This window comes from Pelodiscus sinensis, chromosome 19 (genome assembly GCF_049634645.1).
Source record: "Pelodiscus sinensis isolate JC-2024 chromosome 19, ASM4963464v1, whole genome shotgun sequence".
NCBI classification, from domain to species: Eukaryota; Metazoa; Chordata; order Testudines; family Trionychidae; genus Pelodiscus; species Pelodiscus sinensis.
The window spans coordinates 13,775,259-13,787,607 of NC_134729.1; the positions used below are offsets into that span (position 1 = coordinate 13,775,259).

At 61.9% G+C, this 12,349-nt stretch overlaps 1 protein-coding gene across 4 annotated transcripts in view; it reads right to left on the reverse strand.

Moving 5' to 3' along the window:
- The window catches only part of CACNA1A (calcium voltage-gated channel subunit alpha1 A), a 259,911-nt gene that overhangs the window by 13,187 nt on the left and 234,375 nt on the right, over positions 1–12,349 (reverse strand). For 3 of the 4 annotated variants that reach the window (XM_075902448.1, XM_075902447.1, XM_075902450.1), the window contains exons 47-48: positions 11,329–11,442; positions 3,661–3,696 (exon numbers count right to left, since the gene is read on the reverse strand). In XM_075902448.1, the coding sequence (XP_075758563.1) occupies positions 3,661–3,696; positions 11,329–11,442 (150 nt within the window). The remainder of the gene's footprint in view (positions 1–3,660; positions 3,697–11,328; positions 11,443–12,349) is intronic. The other variant, XM_075902449.1, reaches the window with a different exon arrangement.

A 12,349-nucleotide genomic window follows, 5' to 3' on the forward strand; every position in this document is an offset into this window, starting at 1 on the left:
GCCCCTTCCCGCACGTCCAGCTCCAGGCTCCGTTTCCTCCTCCCGTTGGACACGGCGCGGGGGGGCAGAGCTACTGTGTGCAGACCTGGCGGCCCCCGGTAGCACCGCGTGACTGGGCCCCCCACCAAAGGCCCCCCCTTGCCCCAGCCCACATTGGTGCCCGGGCTAGAGCCGGATCCAGCCGCTGCCAGAAGGGGAGCTAATTCTCCTGGGGCTTTGGGCAGTTTCCTAGCGGAGAGGGGAGGGGGGATAAAAGATCTACCAATGCTGCCAGCAAAGGAGCGGCCTGGGCTTCCCCTCGGAGGTCATTGGTGGGTCAGGGGAGGGCCCCAGCGCCCCACTGTGGTTATCAGCCGAGAGCACAGGGCACCGGGGTGCCCCACCCTCCCCCCCGCAGCCCTGGTCCTGCTTGTGCCTTCAGGCCACAGACGCGCCCTGGGGACCCGGCCCGGTGCACGTAGCTCCATGGCCACGCCCGGGGCTCTGTGACGGAGCAGAGGACGGTCTCCCACAAGCCAGAGGCTAGACCAGCATAGCCTGGGGAGCAAGGCCCCTGGAACAAGTCAGCCAGCGCCTGGCCGAGGCTCCCTCCCGGGTCAGGCCTGGGGGGGTCCAAAAGCTCTGCTCTGGGGACTCCTTCGGGGGGCTCCGACGGGGCGACCACAGGGGCCGGGGGGGGACCCCACAGCCACAGGGCTCTGGAGGTTTAGGGGCTGCTTGGCTGGGCTCAGGCATGCCCCCACCCCACCCAGTGATGCAGCAAGGGCCCACCCCCAGCCCTGGTCCCCCCTTCTTGTGCTAGCTGTGGGGCTCAGAGAGGGGCCCCTGGCCCTAGGAGCTAGCAGCTCTCAGCTCCGTCCTCTGGGGACCTAGGGCCCTTGCTGCATCACTTTGGGCCCATGGTCTCCGTGACCCCTCTCCCCATGAGGCTATGTGGGGGCCGGGGGAGCGGAGTCTGCAGGGCCCCCGGCACCGTGGCCTGGTGGGGGGGGGGGGTTGATCAGTGCTGTAGGGGTGGGCGAGTTTGGATTTTCTGTAGGACGAAGATCTCAAATGACCAGCCAAGAAATCAGCCTGCGCTGCGGGTGGGGCTGTTCTTCCCCACGCACAGGGAGGGGGAAACTGAGGCCCAGGGATGGCAGCAACTCAGCCGAATGCAGCAGTGAGCCTGTGGCGGGGCTGGGAAAGGACCCCAGGAGTTGTGGGGTCAAACAACCCCCCCCACCTGGAGAGCCTGGGAAACAGGCCACAAAGATGCCACCTGCCACCAAGCGGGAGCCACCTGGTGCCGCTCCGCAGTGAGGTCCCCTGGCCGTGCAGCTGAGGGGCCCGAGGTGGGCAGCATCAGGGTGTGCTGGGGAAAGAGGGCTCGTGGGCTGCTCCCAGGGGACTAGGCGGTCTCCAGTATGGCATGGGGGCTCCATCGCCCCAAGGGGATGGTGAACTGACCTCGACCACAGCCCTCCATGCCCCTCCCCACAGATGGTGCTCCTCCAGGGCACCCAGCAGCAGGATCTACAGGCGGAGTGCCTCCAGGTACACCCAGGAGTCACCATTGCCAGTGGCACCTACAGGCGGAGTGCTTCCAGGTACAGCCAGGAGTCACCGTTGCCAGTGGCACCTACAGGCGGAGTGCCCCCAGGTACAGCCAGGAGACACCGTTACCAGTGGCACCTACAGGCGGAGTGCCTCCAGGTACACCCAGGAGTCACCGTTGCCAGTGGCACCTACAGGCGGAGTGCCCCCAGGTACAGCCAGGAGACACCGTTGCCAGTGGCACCTACAGGCGGAGTGCCTCCAGGTACACCCAGGAGTCACCGTTGCCAGTGGCACCTACAGGCGGAGTGCCTCCAGGTACACCCAGGAGTCACCGTTGCCAGTGGCACCTACAGGCGGAGTGCCTCCAGGACGCCTTTTCATCTGTACCCAGTGACTGGAGCTGGTCAGGTGACAGGCCCCTGCAGCTCAGGGAGAGGATGGGGACAAGCCACATCCTTACAGCAGGGAGCCAAGGCCATGTCCCATCGTACAGCAACCCCAGGGCAAGCTGTTCCCACTGGGGCAGGGCCTCTGGCCACAGCACAGGAAGGAGGATCCCAGCACTGCCTCCTCCCAGCCGTCCCCGCTGCCCCTCCCCTGGGCACGGCCGCTGCCTGTTTCCCTTCAGAGAAGCTACGGGGCCGCCCCAGGAGGCGTGGTGCACAAGTGCACACAGCAGCCTGGGAGGCTCTTGCCATGCACAATTAAGCCTCGTGAGCACCTCCCCAGAGGAGATCCCGGGGAAACTGAGGCACCGCATGTGAGTAGCACCCAGGAGTCACAAGTTCTTGTTCCCCTGATCTAGGCAAACGCCCCTCCTTCTCCCAGAGAACCCAGGAGTCCTGACTCCCAGCCCTCCCCCTCCCATCACTAAACCCCCTGCCCTCCCAGAGCCAGGACGAGAACCCACTGTCCTGGCTCCCACCCCCGCTCTAACCACTAGACTCCACTCTTCTCGCAGGGCCAGGCACAGACACCAAGTGCCCCGGCTCCCAGCCCCTTCTCCTCCGAACACTAGTGTCTGCGCTTTGTGTGTCACGGACCCCGAAGGGAGCCACAAACGCTCTTACTCCCCAGCATTTCCCACCTGCCTTGCACCCCCAGCACGTGCCCCACGGAGCCCCTCGGCCCCGGGCTGGGAGGGCCCAGAGCAGAGGGAAGCATTTCGCACCACAGCGGATTGCTAGAGCTTGGGGCAGGACCCGGCTTTCTGCTGTCTGTACAGCCCCTGACACAGCGCGGCTAGGGGCTTGGAGGCACTACCGTAATACACCCAATACCACAGCCCCAGCACAAAGGCGGTCTGCTCCAGGCCGGGGGCTTGTGGGTGCTACCGTAAAACACCTAATACATAACGGGCAGTGCCTCCCTGGCCCATGGCAGGGGCTCACAGGCAAGCGGGAGAGCCCCTGTGCCACGTGATACTCCAAGGCCAGAGCAGGCCAGGACAAGAGCCCCAACAGGAGGGGGTCCCCCCGGCCCAGCTGTGTCCGTCTGGGGACCCCCTCTCCGCACAGCTGGCCAACGGCTGCCCCGTTAGCTCTGCTGTCTCCAGCATCTGTCCGGGTGAGCCGCGCACTGAGCACTAGGCCGCGCTCTCTTCCAGAGCTGGGAGCAGACCCAGGCTCCGGTGCCTGCCCCTCCAGCCGTTCCACTGGGCTCCCTCCCCCGAGCCCACCAGGCCAAAGGCAGTTTGGGAGAATCCCCCTGGCATGGAGCCCCTGGCCCTAGGCTAAGGCAGGAGGAAAGAGAGGAAGCTGCCCAGGGCCCGGCTCCCAGCAGGACAGCAGCAGAGAGCAGGTGTAGAAAGGCAGGGAGGGAGCCTTCGCCGTCCCTTCCTGGGGGGGGAGGATGGTCCCCAGTAGGGCAGGCTGGCAAGGGAGCCCTCGGGGGGGACAGGGCCAAAGCCAGGGGCAGAGGCGGGTAGAGAAGGCGCAATCGACCCCCAGCAGCCTCCTGGGGCGCCGGGGCTGCCTCGGTAGCACCCTTGGCTGCGAGGAGAGGAGCCGCCGGGCAGGTCAGACGGAAGAGGATGGAGGTCGGGGGGGGGGGGGGGGCAGACAGGCTGGGGACAGACACGGGGCGCCTGGGTGCGGAGGGAGCCCCTGCCACGGTACATACACTGAGGTTATTCCCTCGCGGTCGCACTTTCCTCCTCTGCCAGAGCCAGACAAGACGGTGCACACAGAAAGGGAAAGAGAGAGAAGAAAATAAATACAGAGGCGGGGCTGGGAGGGCCGGGAGGACAGCGGGGGGGCAGGGAATGGGGGGGGCCTGTTGGTCAGTTTCAGACGGGGGCTTCGTCCGTCTTGCCGCGCGCCCAAGCCCAGCGGGGGGGATGCAGGGAGCGAGCAGCGGAGGGTGAGAGTAGCACGGCAGGAGGAGCCCCCCAGCCCCCGCTCCTGCGCATGCTGCCGCCCAGCAGACCCCAGCCCCCCGGCCCAGCCCACCTCGGGCTGCTGCTAAACGCTGCAGTGTCCTGGTCCCAGCTAAGGAGCCCCCTGCCCAGGGGCCTGCGCCAAAGCCTCCCCCTCTCCATGGGGACGCTCTGGGACACCCCCCTCCCCCCGCAGCCCTGGCCTAGCCCCTGGGGTGCCAGAGGAAAGCATCCATGCCATGGGGCCGGCCACGTCTGCAGGGGTGGAGGCCCCCTCGGCGGGCACACCGGCCATTAGAGAAAGGGGGGGCAGCAGGAAAAATAAAATCCATCCGGTCCCAGCCCCGATCCACAGTGGTGGCCCCATAGCATTGGCCTTGGGAGACTCCCTTGCCCCCCCCGCCCTGCGTGTCACGCACCGGGAGCGTGCGCCCAGGCCCCGTTCATCTCCCCACTGCCCGGGGGCGGATGTGCCCAGGCCCCACTGCTAACAACCCCGTTCTGGGCAGAGCGGGGAGCGACGTGGCCCCTGCTTGTCCCAGAGGCGGCAGAGAGGTGAAGGGATTTGCCCAAGGTCACATAATGAGTCAGTGGCAGAGACAGGAAACCCGCCCAGGACCCTCCCCCCCCGTGAGCTAACCACTCGACTTCACTCCCCTCTCAGAGCTGGGAACTCACTCTGGACTCCCAGCTCCCTCTGCTCTAGCCAGAAGGCCTGAGGCGGAGGGGACACGAATCAGACCAGGGTCTGCCGGGGGACAAGCTGGGAATCAGGCCTCCTGGTCCTGTCTGAGGAGCATCTCCTGGCTGCGCATGGTCCGGCTGCCCCCCGCACTGCGCCCCCCACTCTCCTAGCAGGGGAGCCATGGGGACAGGGCCCTGGGGACAGCTGGGGGGCAAAGGGGGGACCCACGATGCCTCCTGGGGAACAGTGCAGCCTTTAGCAGGGGTCGGTCTCCCGCCCTGGCCCACGGCCGCCACTCGCCACCAAGCAGCCAAGAAGCTCATGCAGAAAGGAAATGAAAGCGCGAGTCAGTCCCTCTGCCAGGCCCTGCTCCACGCCCGGGGGTCTGGGCCCTTCTCCTGGCTCGCCCGACCCCACCTCAGCCTGGCCACTGGGCGCCCTGGAACTCCACAGCCACCCAGCCCACCCAGGCCCTGCCGGCTGATCCCCGAAGGGAAGGCCCGATCTGGGACTCGATCGCTCCCAGCTGGGTGGAAACACCGGCCGTGGCAGGGCTCCGGCGTGGACTGGGCCACGCGCCCCCTCCCGTTCCAGGGGCAAGTGGGAAGCAAACTCTTCCGGCGACCGGCGAAGGGAGATTCCGTCTCAGCCTTGCTGCGTGTCCTTGCCCGTCTCCCGCCCCCGTGCCCCCACCTCTGTGGGTAGACCAGTACTGAATGCCCCCCTTGCTGGGGTGCTGAGAACGGTGCCTCGCCCCCCTCCGCAGCACAGGGTGACGCCACTGGGAAGGAGCCCAGCGTGGCCGAGGGCACGGCACCCCGGGGCCAGGCGGGGGGGTCGGTTGCTCTGACGCATGCTTCATGCCATCATGGGAAGCTCATGTGAGAAGCTCGATGGACCCAGCGGTGGCACATGGGCGGCGCTCGGATGACTGCGGCTGAGTTTGCGTCGGTGGAGGGAGAGGGCGAGTCACATGTGAGCCAGGGCAGTCCGGGCAGGCTGGAACTGAGGGGAATCCCATCCAGCCGCTTCCAAGCCACTGATCATGTGGGCCCCGCAACGGGGCAGGTCAGCCCATCCCCCTGTTCCGGACATGGGGAAACCGAGGAACAGCCGGGGGGGCACCCTGCCCAGGTCCCGCGGAGCGGGGAGGAGAACCCAGGCGTCCCGCCGCCCAGCCTTCTGCTCCGACCCATCGCCACGGAGCGAGGCCGGAGCGCGGGGCTCAGAAAAACCTCGTGCTTCGTCCGCTAGATCACAGCGCCCTTAACAGCCCATGTCCCCGAGAGCAGCTCGGGACTCCGGCCCTGGGCGCCTCCGTTCGGCGGCTGCTCGCCAGGAAGAATTTGGCAGTTTTACAAGATTCCTTTTTTTTTTGGCCTTCACTCTTCCATCTTGCCTGGGAGAAACGGCTCCCTCCCCCCTCATCTCCCTCCACCTCCCCCCTCCAACAGTCTGCCCTCGGGGGCCGCCTGGGGGGCTCGAACCCTCCTGCTGTTAGCAAGCTCCGGTTACTGATACAAAGTGAGACAATGACTCTTACGGCTCCTCCACATTGGGGGGGGGAGTAGGAATCCACCATGGCAGGGCTACCGTGTGGCTGTCCCAGCGAGAAACGAGGACGCCGTGGTAACCGGGAGGGCAGGGCCACGGAAACCCAGCGCGTGGCTTTGATCTCACAGTTCTGGAAACCAGGAGATGTGGGGCTGGAGATGCTGTTGTCGTGGATACGGGGGTTACCACGGGCTTGCACCCTGAGAGGCAGCGCAGAATCTGGCTTTTCCCAAAGGATGGGCCAGTTTTGCCCTGTCAGGAAATGCAGCCACCTCTGGGGGGCGCCGCAGCTGCCGCTTAGTGCGGAGCGCCGCAGCACCAGAGCGTACGGAAAGCCAGGAGGAAAGAATGCGGCATCCTGCTGGGGTCCCAGGAGGGATTTAGCAAAGCAGCGGAGATTGAACTTCCCCGTGAGGCGCACCCCAGCTGAGCGAGTGACTTGCCATCGCCCCTCGGCACTGGGCAGCTGGAGAGAACGAAAGCAAACGTGCAACGTCACTTTTCCTGAGCTGCTGCTGGGAGGCGATTTCCCTCATCTCAGCCCGTGGGGAGGTGGACGCTGGGCCCAGGTGCGGCCCGTCCGCACGACGCGAACGACGCCGGAAAACTGGGAAAGGGGCAGGGGAGAGTCACTAAACCAACGCGAGGGCTGCACAAAGCTCCTGGCCGGGCAGACGGAAGGGACGTCGCTACAAGCACATTGCGGGGGCTGATTTCTGGGCCTGGGATGAGGATCCAGGGCTCTGAGGGGCCCTTTACTCGAGCAGCGAGAGGCAGAGGAGCGGCCCTTGGCTGGAAGATAAAGCAGCTCCCAAGGGAAGTACAAAAGCGGGAGGCCTTTCTGGAAGTCACTGCTACGCTGATAGGCGCCAGCAGCTGAGTCTGTGCTGGGAAGGCAGTCACAGGCCTGGCAAGCGGGCTGGAGAGCATCACGAGAACAAAGGGTCAGGCCAAAAGCCCATCTAGGCCAATGTCCTGACCCGGGCCGGCTCGAGCCATTCCTGCGCCCCAGGCAGCGGGTGCACGACGCATGCGCGGCTCTGCCCCTAGGCGCACGGCGCATACGCGGGCCCGCCCCCGGCACGCTGCGCACCTTACAGCTGCCATTGGGCACGCGGCGCCTGACGGCAGCTCTAAGGGGCACCACGCGGCCCCCGGTCCCGGGCACACGGCGCCTGACGGCAGCTCTAAGGGGCACCACGGGGCCCCCGGTCCCGGGCGCATGGCGCCTGACGGCAGCTCTAAGGGGCACCGTGCGGCCCCCGGTCCCGGGCACACGGCGCCTGACGGCAGCTCTAAGGGGCACCGTGCGGCCCCCGGTCCCGGGTGCATGGCGCCTGTTGGCAGCTCTAAGGGGCACCACGGGGCCCCCGGTCCCGGGCGCATGGCGCCTGACGGCAGCTCTAAGGGGCACCGTGCGGCCATAGGTTGGCGCCCCAGGCAGCTGCCCAGCTAGCCCCCCTCTTAATCCAGCCCTGGTCCTGACTGCCGACAGTGGCCAATGCAGCCTCCAGAGGGACAGAACAAAACAGGGAATCAAGTGATCCCTCCCCTGTCGTCTGTTTCCAGCCTCTGACACTCAGGGTACGTCTAAACTACATGGCTCCGTCGACGGAGCCATGTAGATTTGTTGTTTTGGCAAAGGCAAATGAAGCCGCGATTTAAATGATCGCGGCTTCATTTACATTTACATGGCTGCCGCGCTGATCAGCTGTTTGTCCGCTCAGCGCGCTAGTCTGGACGCTCCCCTGTCGACATCAAAGCCCTTTGTCGGCAGCCCCGGTAAACCTCATCCCACGAGGAATAACGGGGCTGCCGACAAAGGGCTTTGATGTCGGCAGGGGAGCGTCCAGACTAGCGCACGGAGCGGACAAACAGCTGATCAGCGCGGCAGCCATGTAAATGTAAATGAAGCCGCAATCATTTAAATCGCGGCTTCATTTGACTTTGCCTATGTGTCTAATCTACATGCCTCTGCCGACAGAGGCATGTAGTCTAGACACAGCCACAGAGGCCAGGAACCCCATTCCTACCCAGCCTGGCTGACAGCCATTGATGGACCTAACCACCATGAATGTATCTGGCTCTGTTTTGAACCCTGTTAAAGTCCTGGTCTTCACAACTTCCTCTGGCGAGGAGTTCCACAGGTTGACCACGCACTGAGCGAAGAAAAACTTCCTTGGTTTGTTTTAAACCTGCTGCCTGTTCATTTCATTTGGTGACCCCTAGTTCTTATGTTATGGGAACAAGTCAATAACTTTTCCGTATTCACTTTTTCCATACCAGTCATGATTGTACTGATCTCTATCCTATCCCCTTAGTCTCCTCTTTTCTAAGCTGAAAAGTCCCAGTCTTTTCCATCTCTCTTCATATGGGTCCCATTCCAAACACCTAATCAGTTTTTAAATGGACACAAATAAGATATTAGGAATATCTGATTAATGGAAATAAATCAGTTAATAAATGGACACAAATCAGATATCAGGAATGCAACACACACAAACCTGTAGGAGAACACTTCAATCTCCCTGGACACACAGTAGCAGATCTAAAGGGAGCATCCTGCAGCAAAAAAACTTCAAGACCAGACTTCAAAGAGAAACTGCTGAGTTACAATCCATCTGCAAATTTGACACCATCAGTTTAGGATTAAACAAAGACTGTGAATGGCTCGCCAAGTACAAAAGCAGTTTCTCCTCTCTTGGGGTTCACACCTCTGCATCAGCTGCTAGAAGTGGGCCTCACCCTCCCTGACTGAATTAACCTCATTATCTCTAGCCTGCATATTTATACCTGCCTCTGGTACTTCCACTACATGCATCTGACGAAGGGGGTCTTTGCCCACGAAAGCTTATGCACCAATCCATCTGTTAGTCTTTGTTGGTCTTTTCTGAACCTTTTCCAACGCCAATATATCTTTTTTGAGATGAAGCAACCACGTCTGTACATGGTGGGCGTCCCATGGTTTTCTAGAGAGGCAATAAGAGATTCTCCATCTTATTCTTTGTCCCTTTTTAAGTGACTCCTAACATTCTATTTGCTGTTTTGATGCCTCTGCACATTGAGCGGCTGTTTCCAGAGAACTCTCCACAGTGACTCCAAGATCTCTCTCGAGTAGTTGTAGCAAAATTGGTCCCCATCATATTGTATGGAGAGTTGGGATTCTTTTTTCCAATGTGCATCCCTTTACATGTATCAACATTAAATTTCATTTGCCGTTTTGTTGCCCAATCACGTAGTTTGGCAAGATCTTTTGGAGGCTCTTCACACTCTGCTTTGGTCTTAACTATCTTGAGCACTTTGGTATCATCTGCCAGTTTTCCACCTCACAGTTCACCCCTTCTCCAGATCAGTTATAAACGTTAAATAGGATCGGTCCCAGGACGGAGCCCCGGGGGACCCCACTAATGAAAACTGACCATTTATTCCTACTCCCCTATCCCAAAAGTGTCCCCAGTTCCTAATAAATCCAACCCCCTCCTCTCTACACCATCGTCTCATCCCCGCATTGAGACTCAAGCTCTGCCTCCTACCCGGCCCTGCATGTGGAACTGGGAGTATTTCAGAGAACGCCACCATAGAGGTCCTGGATTTCAGTCTCCTAGCAGCCTAGACTTGTCCTCTAGAACCTCTCTCCTACCCTTCCCTCTGTCATTGGTACCTACGTGGCCCACGACCACTGGCTCCGCCCCAGCACGGCACATACGTCTACCCAGTTGTCTGGAGAGATCCGCAGCCTTCGCAGCAGGAAGGCAAATCACCATGCGGTTCTCCTGGTCATCGCACACCCAGCTGTCTGTTTCTTGTGATCAAATCCCCCATTACTAACCCCTGCCTTTTCCTAACGGCTGGAGTTCCCTCCCCCGGAGAGCTGGCCTCGGTGCGAGAGGAGGCCACGACATCCTCTGGAAGGAGGGTCCCAACTACGGGACGGTTTCCTGCTGCTCCAGTTGCCTGTTCTCCTTCCCTGAGCCCTTCACCCACCTCAAGAGCAGAGGGGCTGTCTGACCGGAGGTGTCCCGGAAAACCTCCTCTAGGTACCTCCCTTAGCTCCTCCAGTTCAGCCCCCTGGCTCCAAAGCCCGTCCGTGTCTCTGAGGGCCAGGAGCTCCTCGCCCCGAATGTGCACGTGCGCCCCCGCCCACAGACATGCTACACTGGTTGCAATAAACAGGACACCCTGCGCTGCTGCTGGGCTGCTGCCTGCATCCTCTCCTGCAGGGAATTAGGTGGTTGCCGGGTTTTATTTAAATCAGGCAGCTTTGGGTTTAGTTTAGTTGAAAAGTTTTCAAGAATGGATCCCGCCCCACCCCCCCAAGCTCCTCCCTCTGGCGCCAGGGAAGGAGCAATTCAGCCCCTCAGTGGCACAGAGAGATGCGGGCGAGGCAGGGACTGCCCAAGGCAGGTCAGAGCTTCCCCGTGTGGGCCGAGTTCTCTGCCGGCTTGCAACCCGGGAGCGGCCCTGCCTTCCCAGCACGGTGTGAGCATCCCTGCTGGGCAGCTTGACCCGGATGAGCGTCCCCCCACGCTGCTTTCGCACAGGCAGCGGGGGAGGGATCCGCTGGTTGTGTCGGCCAAGGGGCTGTGGGTTCGAACTCACAACCCCAGCCAAGCCAGCGAGCCTGCACTGAAAGTTGCGCCGCTCCCAGGCCAGAGGCGCCTCTGTGCAGGTGGAAGGAGGGTTTGGGTCGAGAACCAGGCGAGCCAGGCAGGGGAGACAAAGCCAGAGGCGGGAAGCTGGAAGCAGCGAAGGGGAGAGAGCGATCCGGCTGCAGGGGCAGATTCCCGAACAAGGAATCCGCCTGCCGAGGGCCAGGGAACCGGACTTGGTGTGCGTCCGTTTTGGAACTAAAACCGGCTCAGCCTCCACTCTGCCTCAGTGTCTCCTCTGAGCGGCGGCGGCGCCAGGATTACGGGCTGCGGCACGGGCCAGCTCAGCACACGGGCCTGGGCTCAAGGCCCCTCCGTGACGGGCTCTTCTGGCCTGACGCTCCGGGACTCGGCCCCCTCCAAAGTGTCTCCCCGCAAGGAATTGACTCACTTTGTATCAGTCCGGGAGCGATGCCCGAGAACGAGAAATTCCCCGTTTGCTGCGGATGAGCCGGGCTCCCAGCGGGGGCGGGGGAGCGTCTGGCAGCAGAATCCCTCGCTGGTTCCAAAAAAAAGCCCCTCACCTGGTTTTCAGCCGGGAGTCGCGGCATGGAGGCGGCCCGGCCGTGCCCTTCCATGGGGAGGTAATGGTCACTGTCTGAGTAGCCGTCCTTCCCCATCTCTCTCATCTCCACAGCCTGCAGAGGGCAAGGCAGAAAGAGGACCAGCTGGTAAAGAAGCGTCACCCCCCTTTTACCACTGGGGAAACTGAGGCACGGAGCAGGGCAGGGACTTGTCAAAAGTCCTTCACAACAAATCAGGTGCCCCCCGGGAACAGAACCCAGCAGTCCCGCCTCCCATCCGCCCCCACTCCAGCCCCCTCCCCTCTCAGACTGGGGAACATAAACCCCTTGGTGGGAATCCGTCTCTCTCATTAGGCCCGGAGAGCCGCTCAGCTGGGGGACCAGCCAGCTCCCAGTGACCCTCCCCAGGTAACCCAGCCCCCGGGCTCAGACTAAGGATGTTAAGGACCAGTCGACCCCCCACAGATAGAGGCGGCAAAGGAGGGGAGAGGGTCCTTCAGTGTGGCAGCGCCTCTCGGAGCCCAGGGTCCCCAGCTGATCCCCATTTCCAATTGGCAGCGGGTCAGCAGGACTTCCCTCTGGCCTTCCGCATCCGCCTTTGAAATGTGCAGGAGCCCAGCAGGAAATTCCATGGACTACTCGCCTAGTCGATTAACCGCTAGTTACATCCTTAGCTCAGACCCGCCCCTGCGGCTGAACAGAACAGTGGGAGTGGAGGGGACAGGCACAGGGAGAGACAGAGATGGGTGTGTCCGGAGATGGGGGGACGGGGCTAGATAGACAGACACAGAGAGACAAAGGGGTGCGTATAGACAGAGACACATAGACAGAGACAGACAGGTGTCTATGGAGATATACAGACAGACGGACGGATGGGGATGGACGTGGATGGGGACAGTCAAATGGACATATGAATGTGCATGGGGATGGACAGACAGACAGACAGATAGATGGATGTGAACGGGGACAGATAAATGTGTATGGGATAGACAGAGACGGATGGATGGACGTATATGGGAAC